Here is a 20,336-nt window from a genome sequence, read left to right on the forward strand (position 1 = left end):
AAAACTTCAAAATTTAAATGTAAATTTAAGTGCAATCAGCGTAAAGCATGTTTGGGTTTATACAAAAATACTTTTAATTTCAGAAAATTTTCGATATGAAGTACCGCAAAAAGTTTTCTTTTGCTATTATTTTTGTTTTCGTCCGCAATTTTGCATGCAAATAATTGGAAAGTTTCCTTATCATGTTTGTATTTTTTTTTCAATTAAGGTGAAGCCATCAATCATTAAAGAAAAATGATTACCCCTCTAAAATGCTCTGTGCTAAGATCAATTATACGAATTGTTGCATCAAGATGAATCAGCATATGGTGCCTTGAATGTATTGAAGTATTTTTTGATCTCAAAAGTTGAATAATTTTGTGAAGCAATAATTGACTGCCTGAAATTCACAAAATCACAGTCAAAAACTGGCTCAATCGCAGTCATTAAACGACCGTTTTCATTCTTGCTTAAATCTCAGCTTAGACGTGGTTTTGTTTAGCAATGCCTCTGAAAAAAGGCCATTCCGTGATTGACAAAAAAGTAAACTTAACTTTCGTACCACAAAACCACTGCAACTGTCCACCCACTGTGGTCCAGTGTCGTCCAGAAAACGTGGAATGAATTTCGTCCATTGCACCGTTGCACCACCGTTTTGTCCCAGTTTTTTGCAGCCACTCCAAGTCTTTCGTCCTTCTAGGATAAAAGAATCTATTTTAGACCTATTTTCGTCAAAATTGAAGGTTGTTGGTACTGACCCTTTTAATTAAAAAAAGGGATTGCAATTTTTCATGGATCAAGAATAGGACACAGTAAGTGACTTCGCTAAACTCTCGGAAGCTCCTCTCTTCTACGATAACAAAGTTAAAAATCAACAAACGAAGAAATAAAGAACGAGTGCTTGTGCGCCATCAAGAATTCAAATGAGATGCAAATTCAACCAGTGATAATGCGATTATTAGTGATTTTAAGTGTGGCCACCGTCATTGTCGGGACGGCGGTGCACGCCGGGACAGTGGCCAGTCCCACGGTGGTGTCGTACGCCGGGGATGTTGCTGGTGGGGGTGTCGTGGAAGTGGCCAACAGTGGCGGTGCAGTGCTAGTGCTGAAAAGGCCAACGGCGGGGGCCAGGAACGGCACGAACCAAGTGCTGCTGCCGAGGCCAAGGTCCATCCAGAGCGGTGGTGGAATGTTGACGAGAGCGGATTCCAGCGAGAAGAACGTGTACCGGACGAAGATGTCAAAGCTGAAGATCATCCTGCTGGCGGATATGCTTAACGATATTGTGAGTATTGACTTGGTGGAGAATGATGGCTTACGGTTAAGCAACAATTAATCTTGAGTTTTTTTTAATGGTATTATGTGAGTTTCCAGCAGTTTTTGTTTTTTCTTAATGTTCTTTGTCAAAATGGTCATGTTTGTAACATAACTACCTGCGACATTTTTGCGTTTTTCTTAGAGCAATCTAGGATATTTCTGAATTGTTTTCAAATAAAAGGTTTTTTTTTAATTTTTCTTGAGCTCAGACAATTATTTTTAGAATCTTTTGTTCACGTCACGTTGTTTTTTGTTTTCCTTAATTTTAGATACATTCATATGCATTAATCTTAAGTTTAAAAAAATGCATAGCCAAGGCAAAGTTAAAAGTTATTTCATTATTTGAAAATTTGAAGAAAATTGATTGTTAAAATTGTTCAACTTCCATGGATTGTTTTTCTAGTAGGCATCATCTAATCATCAAATATATACAATATCTCAATTGTTAATCAAAATCAGAAAAGTGTCAAATATTTTCCAATTGACCAATCAATCGAGAAGGACATTTGTATCACAAATTGCTACATATTTGCCTGACCGGATGCTTTTGCCACCACACTTGGCACACACCTGCTGGCAGCCAAAATGCACTTTGTTTATTATTCCAATCCCAATCAATCTGTCGTCAAACAGAGCTCGGGATTCCCAGGTGCGGCGATCGGTTCGATGAGTAAAACAATATCTCACTATTCGCATAAACGTACACATCCTGTGTCAGTTGACAAAAGTGCTGCCCCCCTTCGACAAATTGAATTAACAAAGCGTAAAATGTTTGCACTAAATAACGCAAAATCCGTTCCACTGCGCTAAAACGGGGGAAAAGTTTAGCTTCCAATTCATTCGTGAGAGCGCAGATCCGGAAAAAGTGATATTGTGTCCAATCAAAAATGCTCGCCAAATCGCCAAATATCGCCCCTGGAAGGTCGAAAAAAATGCTTTGCTTGATGGGGAAGGTAGCAAAAAATAACTCCCAAGTGAGATTAGAAAAAAGGTATTATGTCCTCTGTTGAACCTTCCCGCTGTTTAGAAAACTGCTTTTTCAGACATCAAGAGCGTAGTATAATATTTTAGTATTATAAAAAATATGATTTTAAGCGATTTTTCATTAACATTTCTGATTACATTTAAAATATAAACGAATTACTACTAGTCCAATAATGGGAAACAAACCCTAATCGTTATGCAAAATGTGCTGGCACCAAACAAATTCGAATGGAGAATAGAAAATTTATAGAATTTTTAACCAGGTCCACTGGGGAGGGAAAAATGTGCCAAAAAGGGGCCTTTCGACGTCCTGCCATTCGCATTTCGATACGTTTCGTGTGGGCCTTGAGGGACTTTGGACCTTGGTTCAGGTAGGATACATTTTTCAAATTATCAAAAACAAATCCAGTGTGTGTTTGTGTGGTTGGAGCTGAAATTTGATGTTCAATTATCTCTTGATGAAAACAAATTATTTGTCCTCCTAGATTTCAGCCAAAATTTTTTAACATTTTTTAATGTGGTTGAAACTTTTTGGGTGCATTTCGAATGCCAAAGAAGCCAGTTTGAATCATCTCTATCCTTTGAAGGTTTTTTTCGAATTGGTTTCTCGGCAAAGTTGTAGCTATACCTGCTAATGTTTGAACAATCCACCTCAGAGCAATTCTCTACGAAATCCGTCTTTTTTCTTAAATTTTAATTTTTGTATTTTTTAATCCGACTGAAACTTTTTTGGTGTCTTCGGTATGCCCAAAGAAGCCATTTTGCACTATTAGTTTGTCCATATAATTTTCCATACAAATTTGGCAGCTGGCCATACAAAAATGATGTATGAAAATTCAAAAATCTGTATCTTTTGAAGGAATTTTTTGATCGATTTGGTGTCTTCGGCAAAGTTGTAGGTAGGGATATGGACTACACTGAAAAAAAATATGCACGGTAAAAAAAATTTGGTGATTTTTAATTTAGCTTTTTGTCACTAAAACTTGATTTGCAAAAAAACACTTTTTTTATTTTTTTTATTTTTTTATATGTTTTAGAGGATATCAAATGCCAACTTTTCAGAAATTTCCAGGTTATGCAAAAAATCTTTGAGCGAGTTATGAATTTTTGAATCAATACTGATTTTTTCAAAAAAATCGAAAAATTGGACGCAAAAAATTTTTAACCTAATTTTTCGATGTAAAATCAAATTTGCAATCAAAAAGTACTCTAGTGAAATTTTGATAAAGTGCACCGATTTCTAGTTAAATCCATTTTTAGGTGACTTTTTTGAAAATAGTCGCAGTTTTTCATTTTTTAAAATTAGTGTACATGTTTGCCCACTTTTGATTTTTTTTTTGAAAAGTTGAGAAATTTCTCTATATTTTGCTTTAGAACTTTGTTGATACGACCCTTAGTTGCTGAGATATTGCCATGCAAAGGTTAAAAACAGGAAAATTGATGTTTTCTAAGTCCCACCCAAACAACACACCATTTTCCAAAGTCAATATCTCAGCAACTATTGGTCCGATTTTCAATGTTAAAATATGAAACATACGTAAAATTTTCCGATTTTTTCGAAAAAAACATTTTAAAAGGGCGTAATATTGAATGTTTGGCCCTTTTGAAATGTTAGTCTTGATTTAAAAATTTTGAAAATATTTTTTTCGAAAAGATCGGAAAATTTCACGAATGTTTCATATTTTAGCATTGAGAATCGGACCATTAGTTGCTGAGATATCGACATTAGAAAATGGTGTGCTGTTTGGGTGGGACTTAGAAAACATCAATTTTCCTGTTTTTAAACCTTTGCATGGCAATATCTCAGCAACTAAGGGTCGTATCAACAAAATTCAAAAATGCAAAATATAGAAAATTTTCTTAGCTTTTCAAAAATATTTTTTTCAAAAGTGGGCAAACATTTACACTAATTTAAAAAAATTAAAAACTGCGACTATTTTCACAAAAGTTACCTAAAAATGGATTTAACTTGAAAACGGTGCACTTTATCAAAATTTTACTAGAGTACTTTTTGATTGCAAATTTGATTTCACATCGAAAAATGAAGTTGAAAAATTTTTGCTACCAATTTTTCGATTTTTTTGAAAAAATCAGTATTGATTAAAAAATTTATAACTCGGTCAATGATTTTTGCACAACCTGGAAATTTCTGAAAAGTTGGCATTTGATGTCCTCTAAAACATATCAAAAAATAAAAAAAAAATAAAAAATGTGTTTTTTTGCTATTTAAGTTAAATAAAAAATCCCCAAAATGTTTCTTACCGTGCATCATTTTTTTCAGTATAGTCCATATCCATACCTACAACTTTGCCGAAGACACCAAATCGATCAAAAAATTCCTTCAAAAGATACAGATTTTTGAATTTTCATACATTATTTTTGTATGGCCAGCTGCCAAATTTGTATGGAAAATTATATGGACAAACTAATGGTGCAAAATGGCTTCTTTGGGCATACCGAAGGCACCAAAAAAGTTTTAGTCGGATTAAAAAATACAAAAAATCGAATGACCGAAATCTGAGAGAATGATCATAAGTGCAGTGCTTCTAGGGACGCGCAGTCCTGTTTTTTTCGTGATGATTTTCGTCTCTTTTGTGTCGCTGTTTGTGTGCATGGGGTGATTGGTCATTATAATTGAAGAGGTTTACATCGCAGTCGGGAGCTGGTTGGATGATCCTGGAACTGAATTTGGTGAGAGCGTTCTAATTTATATCTTATTATATTACTGCATTTTAATGTTCATAATATTTATCAACCAATGCCCATTACTTCATTCGTCGGTGAAGTATCCCATCAAACCCTTTCCCTTCCAAATCCGGATATCTTGGAGGTCGTCTAAGTTCTTAGGCATCTCTATAGGGTATCCAATCATCAAATCCCTCCCCACCTCCCCCGTTGATCGTGAGGAGTTGACCAAAAGGACAAATGAGTGGTGATGTGTCATTCGGCACATTCCTGACGCATTTATTTTCCTTATCGGCGCCAACCTAGCTATTGCGAGCTTTATGCTCGGCTAGAGTACGGTCAACCAAGCTAAGCTAAGCTAAGCTAATGACCGAAATCTGAGAGAATTGCTCCTCAACGAATCATCTTAGCGGTTAACTTTACGCAGCTGGCCTGGCCGTTTAGAAAAGAAGGATGTTAGAAGTAATCGCCCAGGCATTCTTCAGGATGCTTCCTAATGGATGGCTGGATTTAGATTATAAAAGAAAAAAGGTCTAAAAATAACTTTATATTCATTATTTTATCCCCTTTGAAATCATAGGGTTGATCTTGATTTTTTTTGGCTGATCAGAACACCTTAAGAAGCAAGTCAAACATCGATTTTTTTTGTTGAACAATTGCTGCACAAGCCTTTTTATACGTCAATTATTGAACAAGTGTTATAAAATTTGGTCAATTGTTCACATTTTGATCAAAAAACTATTGTCAAACCACATGAATGCTAAATCTAGCAACGAATTACGAATAGTTCATTTTGGAGTTTATTCTGACTTAAATGAAACTTGTTTGTAGAACTTTCAAAAAAAAAAAATGGATTTTTTGTCTCCTGAAAATAAATAAATAAATGAAAATAGTGTTTTTTAAGAAATCATTTTTAGTGACAAAATGTGATTCTGAAAATCGCCAATTTTATTTCCTTGCATCAATTTATCTAACTGAAGTCTTCATCAATATCTAAGACTTTGTCGGAGACACCAAATCAATAAAAAAAAAAATTTTACATACAACTTTTGTTTGGAGGGCTGCCAAATTTGTATGGAAAACAAACTGATGACGCAAAATGGCTTCTTCGGGCACATGGAATGCACCCAACTAGTTTTACCCAGAATAAAAAAAATTAAAACTTGAAAAGCATGCTAATTTCGTGGAGAATTGTTCAACAACAAGTTGTTGTTCTTTGTAGTTTTTGCCTTTTATAATATTGAACTTGAAACCCCCATTCTTTTTTTCCTGACATACATACATAATTTAAAAAATATAACTGTTTTACTTGAAACATAATATTCGAATAATTGTTGAACAATATTAACATAACTTTTTATAAAAAAATACAAGACATAGCCAGAAAATTACAATTATTATTTTGTTCAATCGCACTTCCATTCCATGACACGATAACGCCAATTATGGCACTTGTTGGAGAGCACGTGGAGATCTCTGTTATGGTATCATAAAAAAAGGAAATCCCATATCATCACATACATCTGATACAGTTAAATTAGGGGTCAATGACAACACCTGACGCGTGCTACGGATCTCTCTTCGTTCGTCGTTGAACAGTCGTTGCGTTGCCGTTTCTGGTGCCGTTGACTTGCGCGCTCGCCATCATTCTTGCTCGCGCGACAAGCGACCAAAACGGTCAACGATTAGCAGCAGCACCATTCGGATGAAATGAGAAACAAGAGAAGAAATCAGAATCGGAGGAATACCAGGTGGACAAACTTGTCCCGCAACACACAGCGACCGTGGTGAGTTCAAGATGGATCGGTTGGACTGCGCGGTTTGTTCTAGTTTCCTTCGGTGGTGCGCGGGGAGGATCAGTTTTGGAGAGCACGTACAAGGTTGATAGTCGAGCAGGTCCGAACGAGTGGAGGGTAGAATTACCGTAAACCACAAAAGTTGAACTCGAACAAACTCGATGGAACGCAATCTGGCCACAGCGGTGGGCTTCAAGGGGTTACGTAACTTAACTTAAGCTTTTTCTAAATTAATTTTGAATCAATGTGCCTCCCAAACTGCAATGCTTTAGGAGAGATGCTGGTCGCTATTTTTTTAACTTGATGCATTTTCAAAAAAACAACGCCCGCTTTTGAAAAAAACGTAGTGAACTTACCCGTAGGCGTGCCTTCCGATCAAAGATGATATAACATGAGCTTCTTTTTGCAATTTGATTTCAATAATTTCAAAAATCTGGTTTGTTTCAATTACATTTTCCTTTCAAACATCACATAAATTGAAGGCTGGTGATTTGTTTGTCAATATTTAAAAAGGACACACTCCCGTTAAAATAAAAACAAACCGAAAGTACGTAACCCCTTACAAAAAGACCAACCGCGTACAGTGGGACAAACCTGAAAAATAGATAAGACTGCCGAGCACGCGGCCAGATCCGTACCTTAGGACAAAGTTTTATTTCGTTTTAAAACTAAGTTATCGCTGCTGGTGACGGGTTTAATTTTCACTTCTGGTTTTGGCTCTATTCCAACACACTTGGAGTTGTACCCGGAGTTGAACTTCTGCTTTCCGGTCGATGCAAGGTGTTTGTGAAACTTGCAATTATAAAGTTGACAAGTGATGAGCAAATTGAAAGCAACGTGAATGGATTGAACGTGGTCGAAAAAATACACAATAAAAATACAAGATTTCATTGAATGTCTAAGAATGCTCGACTGTGTTGGCTCATGTGGGTTCGGTTGATTAAGCATGCAAGGTGGTTTGGCGATCCAAATAGCGTGCCGAAAATTTCAAAGTAGCGCACATAAATAAAGATTTCCGTTAGCCGATACACGTTGGAATGTTCTAAATGGACTGATTCTCAATGACCAAAAAATGTTGCAAACTGATCAGGCATGACATGAAAGGAAGCTTAATGGTGGGATCGATTTTTTTTATCCAGTTTGTTATTGTATTCATACTAAATTTGGGTCAACAACGTAAATCTTGTGCATGTTTGCATGGAATGGTCATTCATAAAAGGTTTTCATAAAAATTCTTTACTTTTTCGTAAACCGTTTAGCGGAAACATACCCTTTCTCGGTTTATTTATATTATCAGCTTTTCAAAACGTTGGTCATGAATTACAGCTTCTATAAAGTGTGTTGACTATTTCAAAGTTATAAACAACTCAAATAAATGTGAGCAAGCAACTCTCTATTGTTGATGTGTCTGAAAATGTTGTTTGAATAGCGGAAACTGAAAAAGGGATGAGAATAGGTCGAATAGCTTAGTGTGACGAAAATAGGTATATTTTCTCTGCCTTTGTATTTTGTCAATCTGTACCTGAGCAGTTCTCTCAGATTTCGGTCACCCGATTTTTTTTTTGTATTTTTTAATCCGACTGAAACTTTTTTTGTGCCTTCGGTATGCCCAAAGAAGCCATTTCGCATCATTAGTTTTTCCTTATAATTTTCCATACAAATTTGGCAGCTAGCCATACAAAAATGATGTATGAAAATTTAAAAATCTGTATCTTTTGAAGGAATTTTTTGATCGATTTGGTGTCTTCGGCAAAGGTGTAGGTATTGACATGGGTTACACTGAAAAAAAAATGATACACGGTAAAACAAAAAAATTGTGATTTCTTATTCAAGTTTTTGTCACTAACACTTGATTTGCAAAAAAAAAACACTATTTTAATTTTTTTTTATTTTTGATATGTTTTAGAGTACATCAAATGCCAACTTTTCAGAAATTTCCAGATTGTGCAAAAAATCTTTGGGGACCATTCATAAACCACGTGGACACTTTTTTTGGGAATCTCGTACCCCCCCCCCCTTCGTGGACAATTCTCCATACAAAAAAAAATCTTTTTTGTATGGAGCGTGGACAATCACCATAACCCCCAAAAGTGTCCACGTGGTTTATGGATGGTCCCTTGAGCGAGTTATGAATTTTTGAATCAATACTGATTTTTTCAAAAAAATCGAAAAATTGGACGCAAAAAATTTTTAACCTAATTTTTCGATGTAAAATCGAATTTGCAATCAAAAAGTACTTAAGTGAATTTTGATAAAGTGCACCGTTTTCAAGTTAAAACCATGTTTAGGTAACTTTTTGAAAATAGTCGTATTTTTTCATTTTTTTTTAAATAAGTGCCCATGTTTGCCCACTTTAAAAAAAATATTTTTGAAAGTCTGAGAAAATTCTCTATATTTCGCTTTATTGAACATTGTTGACCCATAGTTGCTGAGACATTGCCATGCAAAGGTTAAAAAACAGGAAAATTTATGTTTTCTAAGTCTCACCCAAACAACCCACCATTTTCGAATGTCGATATCTCAGCAACTATAGGTCCGATTTACAATGTTAAAACATGAAACATTCGTGAAATTTTGTGATATTTTCGAAAAAAAAATTTAAAAATTTAATATCAAGACTACCATTTCAAACGTGCCAAACATTCAATATTTCGCCCTTTGAAAATGTTAGTCTCGGTTTAAAAATTTTGAAAATATTTTTTTTGAAAAAAGTCGGAAAATTTCACAAATGTTTCATATTTAATCATTGTAAATCGGACCTATAGTTGCTGAGATATCGACATTCGAAAATGGTGGGTTGTTTGGGTGAGACTTAGAAAACATAAATTTTCCTGTTTTTTAATCTTTGCATGGCAATATCTCAGCAACAAAAGGTCGTATCAACAAAGTTCAAATGTGCAAAATATAGAGAATTTTCTCAGCTTTTCAAAAACATTTCTTTTAAAAGTGGGCAAACATGTGCACTAATTTTAAAAAATGAAAAACTGCGAATATTTTCAAAAAAGCCACCTAAAAATGGATTTAACTTGAAAACGGTGCACTTTATCAAAATTTCAAAGAAGAACTTTTTGATTGCAAATTTAATTTTACATCAAAAATTAAAGTTGAAAAATTTTTGCGACCAATTTATCGATTTTTTGAAAAAAATCAGTATAGATTCAAAAAATCATTACTCGCTCAAAATGTTTTGCACAACCTGGAAATTTCTGAAAAGTTGGCATTTGATGTCCTCCTAACCATATCAAAAAATAAAAAAAAAAAAATGTGTTTTTTTGCAAATCAAGTTTTAGTGACAAAAAGTTAAATAAAAAATCACCACATTTTTTTTACCGTGTATCATTTTGTTTTCAGTGTAGTCCATATCCATACCTACAACTTTGCCAAAGACACCAAATCGATCAAAAAATTCCTTCAAAAAATACAGATTTTTTAATGTTCATACATCATTTTTGTATGGACAGCTGCCAAATTTGTATGGAAAATTATATGGACAAACTTATGATGTAAAATGGCTTCTTTGGACATACCGAAGGCACCAAAAAAGTTTCAGTCAGATTAAAAAATACAAAAATTAAAATTTAAGAAAACAGACCGATATCGTAGAGAATTGCTCACCTTAAAAATGGATTTTCCGATCGATTTTGTGTGTTTTTGGCAAAGTTGTAGGTATGATTCTTAATTTGGTTGGGATATTTAAGAAAAAATACACCAGGAAATATTTTATTTCGTTTTTTAACTAACTTTATTTCCGTTATTTGAAATAAATTCTTAAAAACATATTCTAACATTTTTGATTTTGTTACGATTCATTATTTGGAATCGAATCATGAGCAAAAAATCATGTTTTTTTATTCTAAACATCAATTTCGGATTCTGCGACCCCATTTTAATCAAATTTAAATGGTTGATTGCCTTAATAAATTCATATTTTCAATATTCATCACCGCCATTTTGGGCGCCATCTTGTATTTAAAACTTCTAAATCATTTGAGAGTTGTTTAGGTTTCATACTCAAGTTAAACCATCAAAAATAAAAAATTTCGAAACCTTCCGATAATCGAGACTTGACTTTATTTGTTTTAGAGGACTAAAAATAGATTTAGAGTAACTAGAGTGTATGTTGTTTAAAAATCCTGTATAGGAATTTTGAATGAAATAAATATTTTTGATTTTAATATTTTATTAAAAATTGCATAAAGTACACCTTTTCATTTGTTTGTTTGGGTAAAATTTTCAGAAAAAAAGTTTTTTTTTCTTTTTGAAAAAGTAAATACAACTGCAAAATATATTTTCATTTAAAGCTGAGAAAATTTGCTACAATTTTCGTTCAATGTTTAAAAAGGAACTTTGGTGAAATTTTCTGCGCTTTGTATTAAAAATAATGTTGACGTCAAATCAAGCCCTACTTTTTTAAATGTTCATAATGAGTGTATTAGCGATTTTTAAAAGAATCATGCTTTAGATCAATTCTCTGTTGTAGGATTTTTCTTTAAAAATCGGGTTTCAGTGTACTTTTTTTTCACTTAAAGTTGATGTTGTCCCATCAAGCGTATTTTTCAGTTTTGTTTTTTTTTATATGTAAAGGAACTAAAAAAAAGTTTGGGGTCATTTTTAGTGGGATTTTTTTGTGGAAATATTAGTTTTTTAAAAGGAAAAAAACGAAGTGCCTGTGAATGCCAGTGACCACGGTGGTAGCAAAAGTGCACCGGTTCTGGTGGAACTTTTTGTTCAAGATCATTTGAAGTCCGGGCCACGGTTTCGTGCTTTCGGCCCATCTCTTCCAAGTGTTCTTGCCAAAAGAAGATTAATTTGATTGTGTGTGTCGAGTGGCTACAAGATAAAAAAAAATCAAAATTTCAATTGTGTGAAAAAATCAGGAAAATGTCGTGTCAGTGTCAAAACTAAACTAGAGAAGAAGGTTGAAAAGATGGCGTGGAAGCGAGCTACCTTCGAGCCGAAGCGTCCAGTGGTCGTCATGGAGAAGCATGGCTTCCAACCGGCCTGTTGCCCATAGAGGAAAGGCAACATCGGTTGAGCGGATGCAACTGCTCAGCAAGCCACATTGGACACTGAATTTGGGTGAGAGCATTCTTATTATTTCGTGTTGAGTTGTGGAGTACACTAATTTTGTCCCTCATAAAATGGCGGCATGACGTTGAATTTAGACAACAAACTTTGAGGAGATGAGACTGCTGCAGCTGTAACTAAGCTGTTACAAAAATAATTCGGTGCCTACTGCGACCGATCGGGTTAGCTCGCTCCGTACTCAATCTATTTTCAATTTATGGTAGTCCATCCTAATTTAGGTGAAGCATATATTTATCACTAATCAAGTTACTTTTTAGTAATGTTTGATGTCCCTAACCCTTTTTCAGTTTTGTGCAAGAATGGTTTAATTGTTCTCAAAAAAGACGTATTATTTGATGCCCATGGAATTTTTTATGTGTATGGTAGAAGTTTTCAGTTAATATGGTTACATTTTTTATGTTACAAAAGGAGTTGTTATGTATCATTAGCTAGTCCTTGTCACAAATTTTTAGATATTCACATCTCTTTGCAATGCTTTGTCTGCTTTGGATGATGTCTAAGATTTAATTTTATGTTTTATTTCAGCGCTGCTGATTTTTTAACTGCATTTTTGATTTACTTGTTTTAGTTTAAATTCAATAATTTTAGCTTTACTACAATTCAACCATTTTTCAGTATTTTTATTCTTGAATTTTAAATGCTGAATCTAGTTTAATAACTTATACTTCTTTACAGTCTCTTTTCCGGGTTTCAACAACATTTATTGTACATTTATTCACAATTGTTTAAACAAGAAATTTATCAAACTTATATTTTCCATAATCCATTAATAATTTTAACTCAACAGTTTTTGGATCCATCTGGTGTCTACATTTAATGAATATTCGATAGAGTTTTGTCTGATTACAGGTATCTATTGTAAAATTAAATGTCAGGTCCGCTATTAGAACCAGCTGCTAAAATTGGGACTATAAACTGTCCACATGATATTGAAACTAGGCCTTGACAACTGTTCCGAAGCTCTTGTTCTCTACATCCCTAAAAGTTTGGTTTCAGCCGCTGCATATTATTTTCTTTGCACTGATGTTTTTGTCAATAAAATTATTGTTTTCAATAACAAATAATTTTTAATATTATTGCATGTAATATTCTCATCCAAGTTCCTGTCCCTTAAAAAAACATTTATATGATTAAATTTTATAATAAGTTATATGGGACTATTTAATATTTAGTACAAGAATTAGTTGTTGAATAAGATCATTTTATTTTATTTTTTCTTTGATTTGAACTTCGAAACATTTGTTAAGATCTGAAAACACATTTTTATATTTTATATTATTATTATATTTGTGATATTTTTTATTTAATATTTTAAATACATCTATTATATTTATCATTATTATATTACCATTACCATTAGACCGAGTAGTGCGGTGCCTGTGTGGACGCTCAGTCCTGTTTTTTCGTGTTATTTTCCGTCTCTTTTGTGTCGCTGTTCGAGTGCATGGGGTGATTGGATTTCTTCTTCTTCTTTTTTCATTTTTTTTTTGTTCGCGCGTTCGTTGGCCGATGAATTTTATTTTTGTTCTCTTTATATAATTTTCGATAGAAACGATCCGATTTTTGTTTTTTGAGACAAGCAAGTCGTATTGCTGGATTAAGTCCTTTCCATATCATCGAGGATCGGAAGGCACGTCGACGGATATGTTTTAAGGCTTATGATATAAAATAATTTTAATGAATGAAGCCCTTCCTACATCACCGTTGATCGGAAGGCACGCCGACGGAGAATTTCTGGAGAATCGCGGTCGAATTCCCGTGTTCTTACCACTGGTCGTGGCCGGCGTCAGTATTGATCAGCACGATAGGGACCTTTGAAAATTGCGAAGGGGTGATGATTGGTTCCTACTTTTCATCTGTGGTCCACGGAGCAATGTTTGGGGGTCCTGGTCAATAACGAAGTAGCAGCTACGGGTAGACACCAATGCTATGCTATGCTATGCTTTGCTTCCTTTTGCGTGCGTGTGAAGGTGCGGCTCGCTCTGGCTGTCCCGATGACAGTAAGCCAGTTCGATTTGCGATGCCTTTTCGTTGGGTCGCAAAATTTTTTGCGTCCGTTGTCGGTGTGCAACAACAACAAAACCTTATCATACCATTTCAGTTCGATAAACATTGTAACTCGTCGTTCGCAACGTTAACCAGTACCTCACTAAACATCAATCATTTAAAACTCGTTAAATCATCTCAAGTTAAAAATTGCACTGTTCAATCCTTCATTCATTAATTTCATATGATTTTGGTTCTATCTTTCCACAGCCGGCTGTCTAAGACTAAATCATTTCATTTAAAATTTAACAATAGATAAACGGGAAATGTCTCATCCGCAGCATCCGATTGCTTGCCTTGAGAATAAAACAAAATACCGTTAAACAAACACTATGATTTTGGGTCGCATCATCATCTTCTATGATGAATCCTGACCAAACACCCTATCCTACTAACAAGTTTTCAGGTTCCTGGCGCTCGTGGGGTGTAAGCACAGAGTAAATCAGCTGCCCTAGTAGCAACCTGCGCTAACTAACATTCCCGTCCCTTAAAATCGAGGTCTACAAACTGACATGGCGGGCGCCGTTGGTGGCCAATGACTGTTACCTATTCGCAACTGATCTAGCTTTAGCAATCATGGTGTTTTATCTTTTCAGCGCATTCATACATGCTGTTGATAAGGCAAACACCACTAGATCGTCGAAGCCTATCATCAGTAGTGCTGAAAGGATATTACGGTTCTGTTCAGCAACGGAGGGGCAACCATGGGTGATCTCTCATGCTCATGCTCATGCTCATGCTCATTATATTACCATTACCATTAGACCATTACTCTCTATATTTCAAATGGCGTTGAAAAACTTCCAACATCATTGTTTTTCAGGACCACTTTAAATACCATCATGGAGTCTTTTTAATAAAATTCAGTAGTTATTTCTTGTTAAGTCTCGATTTTGGAATCAGTAATATTTTTGTTAAGCAGTTTTCCAAGACTTAATTGTTAATTAGTTTTCCAAGACATAATTATTCAATTGGATGAATTGCTATTTTTTTAAGCATTTCCAATAAATGACAAACCTATGTCTGCCTAGTTTTTTTATGTATTATTTTTATTTACAATTGTATAATAAAATTCCTGCTTCCAAAATTGGGACAGTTGTTTAAATTTTAGGCTTTGAAAGCTGTTTCGAAGCTTTTGTTACCTAGCCTTTACAATTCCAGCGGCTTTTGGTATATTTAATTTTACAAGCACCCTAATGTTCTTTTTTCTATAATTTGCTATTTTAATTTGTTTTATTTTCATTACAAGATAAGATATTCAATTGATTTATGTTGATTAAAAATAATAGATGCTTCGAAACAACTTCCAAAGTTTATGGCATATATTGACTATTATTTGTTATACATTATATATTTTCTATTTGTTTTCATTATGTTATATAACCCATATTACCATATATTTCAAACGCCTAACAACCCCAAAAATACTAACCCTTCTCAAAAAATAATCCCAGGGCCTTCATATATTTTATGGACTGGATGAGGGAGTCGTGGATCGCCTGGCCCAAGTCACATGAATGTCATTGTCTATTTAATCATATCATAACAAATGGTTGGATTGAGAATGATAATCTTTTAAGGTCCTTAAAATATAAGTCGGTTACTAACCGAACCGTCTCAGTTGAAACATACTGTGGTCATGGCCAAGTGCTGCCAAGACGGGGGTACTAATACATACATACATACATACATACATAAAGGAACTAAAAAAAGTTTGGGATAGTGAAAAATCTGGAACCAAAGCAATATTTTTTCAAAAAATATTTGATGTTTGAACAAAAATCTGCAATAGTGTTATGGTCAATTCCAAATTTAATTTTTAGATGCCAATTCAAATTTCAACAAAAAATGACCTCACATTTATTTTTTGGTAAAGTGCACCGTTTTCATGTTTGAAACATTTTAAGGTGTTTTTTTTTTTTCTAAAATTGTACAGTTTATTGCTATTTATAAATAATCCATGATGAAAAAGCAACTCTGAAACATTTTTCTGAGAAATTTTCCTACAACTTTTGTTTTTGTTTATTTTGTTGATAGACTGTTGAGATTCAGCCTGAAAAATAATTGGGGAAAAAAAGAGTTTGTCTCAGTGTCATCTAATTATCTCTCATTTTTCTACTAGCGATATCTCGAAATTAATTAGATCGATGGCCATTCATTACTTTTGTAAAATTTTCTGCTAATTAAAATTGAATTGAATAAAATCATAAGTATTATTTAAAATGGTTTTATTTAAAAATGGCTACAATTAAAAAAAAAATCAACTTTATCTAGATTTCTAAAATGTTTCTTTATTCAAATATTAGCATAGGTACATGGTCAACATGAACTCATTGATACTTCAGGATTGTATTAAAAAGTATGTCAATTGGTAATCGTTGACCAATTCTGCTGAATTTGACGCGTTGTGAAGACATTCATTTATTTAAATCCTGATAAACACATATCTTTACATTATCTTACTGTTAAATATGCCCTCAGTTAAAATGTCGCTTTTTCCGTCTGTTTTGTTGGCTCTTTGGCTTCTGCCCAATTCAATTCCCAAAAAGTGCACACTTTTCAAAAAGGCACATAATTAGCGCCTTCTACGTTATCACTTCTGGCCTGTTCCCTGGACCAGCTCGCGTTCCTTTCCTTTCGGAGGCCCTCCTCATGCCATGTGTGTTGTTCTTTCCTCTTGTTTTTGTTTGATGATTGATGAACTCGATAAACGGCCAACGTACCGTAACAACCTCCAGGAGGTCCCCCCTCCGAAACTTGTCGATTTTTTTTTTGTTTTTGGGCTGGCGATGTTATTTTTGCAGGTTCTCTCGCATGCGGTTGATGACGATCATCGGGGGCCTGATGATGGGCGCTCAAAGGTAGGCACTCGAGTTGCGAAAACAAGTTGCCCGCGCGGAATCGTAAAAATCTGACCCTCCCGGGTCCACTCTCCCTCGTGGGTAATAACACTTGCCAACTGGTTTTTTGTTGAAATCTTTTTTGAGGAAGTGGAAGATTCCTTTCGCGGGGATGCTGTCGGGCCGGGTAAATGCTTGTGATCTGATCATTAGTAGTGTATTTAGTCATGTTTAGATGGGCTTTTACGATTTCGGGTTTTGTGTTTGTGGCGATACTGTTAGTTTTGGAGGTTAAGCTGGGCGAAACTGCTGTTTTTGGGTGTGTTTAATTGAGTCCCAGTTTTGTGTATGTTCTTGGCCCGTTTTTTGGGACCGCCGCTGTAATGTAACATAACTGTGGTTTCTTGTTTCAGATTAGGCAATTAAGTTAAGAAGTTTACTAAGTTAGATCTGCGAATCGGATCATCAATTTTAGTAGGCTTTTATAATTAGAACTACGATTTGGATTCAGTGGAAAAATCAATACCAAATGTGCAACAATCAATAACGGCGCCTTCCTTGTTAAAAATGTAGATCGTAAATTTACCTGTACGAATGTTTGCAACGTTTTAATTCAGATGAATACTTTTACAACCTTTTAAATAGAGCAACCATGGATGTTTTGTAAGCTGCTTTCCATGATTCCATGTGTCCACTTGGTCAACGTCCAATCTGTCCACGGTGCGACCCACTGCAATTGATGAAGGGTGTGTTGTTCCATCGGGCACAACCGTCGTCGTCACTCATTCCGCAGAACATCCAACATCTATTCCGGGGAAGGACAGATGGCCGGCACCCGAATGCCGCGCGCGCGAGAATTGTAAATTATTTATTCATGAGTTTGTTTTAGCTGTTTGGCATAATGAATCTGACGTTCTGATTCCGGCGGCGGCGGTCCGGATGGTTTTAAATCTCCCTTTGCTTCGGGAGAGGTGACCACGGAATGAAACGGGGTTGGTGTTTGCTCCTTGTGCCCGGGGTTTTGTAATCAATTAGCCACGCCAAATCGTGCGGAAAGTGGGGATCCGACAGTGCTCATGTATCGAGAGGATGATTTAAAGCTGTCGTGTTGTGTCATAATAATATGGGGGTTCGCATCAAACCACGCCGGCCGGCCAGCCGGCCTTATGCTAATCGGAATTTACATCCCAATTGACGGGTCTAATGCGGCCGTTGTGACGCGTTATTGATTTATATCGAGTGAGATTATTAGGTGTGGATGTAGAACCAACCACCAACGGCAAACACATCAGCATTAGAGAGTCTGCTGGACTGCTGGGATGTGTTTCAGGAATTGATTAGGAGAGATTTGATCGGCCAATTGGCACGCAATCATAACCTCATTTACATCTGTAACGAACCATCAGTCATTGCGTGATTGAGTGCAAACTTGGGCGCCTTTGACAAACTGATCGACTTTAATTGGAATTGGACATGTGTTATTTTTAGAACATAATTCGCAATTCTTGCATATCGTTTGCATTGATTTATCATTTGTTTATTGTTGTGTTCCAGTATAAAAATGTTCCGATTATCACGATTTTTTTTTTAAATTCAAAAATCAAAATCAAATTATTCGCTCTACAGCATTGCCTTGGCGTTCTCGATTGCGAGATTCCTACTCGAAAGTAGGTGTCCGAAGGCTTGATTGTTGAGGCAATTGCAAATCTCTTTTTACACCTTAGCCTCCATCCACCCTGGGATCCGAACTGACGACCTTTGGATTGTGAGTCCATCTGCCTACCAGCGACTCCACCGAGGCAGGACCCAGGGAGACGACTCCTACACCTGGATTGAGCTAACGACCTAACCCTCTAGGTTAGACCGGGACCAACACTTACTTTCCCGTCCGATGGAAGGCTTGGTCAGACAAATCACGTATCGAAAAATGCCACCGCGACCGTCTGGGATCGAACCCAAGCCGACTGGATGAGAGGCAACCACGCTTACCCCTACACCACGGTTCCCGGTACAATTATTGTTATAAATTATTATTCTAAAATTATTCATTTAGAATTTTATCGGAAATTTCTCTATTAGATTATAGTCCAGGCCACGAACGAGTTTCTACAATAAGATTAACATTGATCGGATGTTGCAATCAGATTATCATATTAGACTGTTTTACTTTTTGACCTTCTTACTAAAGAGGATTACAGTGAAACTGATTTTCCTTGTCAAAATGAGGTCGCCTGAATAATAATAAGTTTGTTGATCCTACGGGATTGCAATTGCCTTATAGATGAGTTTTTATGCAAAACGTAAAATTGCAAACTTTAAATTGCGTGTAATCCACAAACCATATTTACAGCAGCTCTGAACCCTGTCTTGAGGCCACAACTCACTGATTGATGGATCCCTGGACACACATGCCTCAAACCTCCACCAATCCAACTCACAAAACATCGAGGTATATCGCAATTGTCGAGGACGTTCCGGTGACGTCGTTTGGCAGATTGTCGTCCCCGCTTCCCCAAACCAGTTGACCGCTTGTCCACGTCCGGTTATTGTTTGCTGACCGTTAAACAAAACATGTGGCCATCGTTTACCGCCCCGGTGGTGGTATCCTCCGGATTGGTCCGACGCACCGTATGGAAATTGTGTGTGTGGCGTCCCGTTTGTAGACATATTTTGGCCAACGACAAACCTAAATAGAACTGTGAACACGGAACGCAGCGATTGGAGAAAAAAAAAAGGTTTTTCCAAAACGCCCCGCTTACTGAGGACCGACCGAGTGGCCACCACGGCCGTAAGCCGGACTCCAAACGGACCCGGGACCCGAGGTACGGAATCGTCTGGCGAGGAAATTTCAACGGATAAGCAAACAACAAACAAACACAAAATCCCGAGTTGATTGCAGTCAAGCGATGCGACGATGTCCACCGGACGGCGCTCTGCCGTGCTGTCCTCGCGAAGAGATACTAGGGCTGGGCAGGGTGGCTGCTCGATTTTTTAAAGGGTTTTTTTTTGTAGTTTCTAACAGCTTGATGTAACTGTAAATGAGTCCTAATCCTGGTAAGTGTAAATGCGTGTAAATGACTAATGATAATTATGTACCATCAATAAGTAAATTTGTAGGAAAAAAAGTTCAAGGTGACCCTTGGTAGCAAACTTGTTGAACAACAGTTTAAAAAAACCAATGTTTTACCATTTTTATCCTTACAGCTAGTTAAAAGAACTGCTGTGTAACTTGAGACTTAATAGATTATTCATCGTGATTTACTTAAGAGCAAGTCCACGAGCAAAGCATTCCCATCTCGCATCGACCTCACCAATCTGCCTGAAATTTTCAGGGGTTATTTGCACATATAAAACTAGCATCTGGCCCAAATATGAGCACTCTAGGTCAACAGGAAGTGGGGTCAATCGGGACACAAAGTTTGAAGGTTTAAAAACGTCAAAAATCTTTAAAAGGCTATAACTTAGGCAAAATTTAATTTAGTTTCAAAATTTAAAATGCATCTGAAAGGGCTAAAAAATGCAACAAAACGCAGGGAGAAGCATCCAATTTAATTAAATCTTGAGGGAGTTATTGGAAATTTAGTGAAAAAAATAGCATAAT

At 35.7% G+C, this 20,336-nt stretch overlaps 1 protein-coding gene across 1 annotated transcript in view; it reads left to right on the plus strand.

Annotated features, from left to right (window-relative positions):
- The first annotated feature begins 689 nt into the window (after window positions 1-689).
- The window catches only part of LOC6040790, a 93,882-nt gene continuing 74,235 nt past the window's right edge, over window positions 690-20,336 (plus strand). The window contains exon 1 of the mRNA XM_038257272.1: window positions 690-1,264. Coding sequence (XP_038113200.1) covers window positions 908-1,264 — 357 coding nt within the window. The 5' untranslated portion in view covers window positions 690-907. The remainder of the gene's footprint in view (window positions 1,265-20,336) is intronic.

This window comes from Culex quinquefasciatus, chromosome 2 (genome assembly GCF_015732765.1).
Source record: "Culex quinquefasciatus strain JHB chromosome 2, VPISU_Cqui_1.0_pri_paternal, whole genome shotgun sequence".
NCBI lineage: Eukaryota > Metazoa > Arthropoda > Insecta > Diptera > Culicidae > Culex > Culex quinquefasciatus.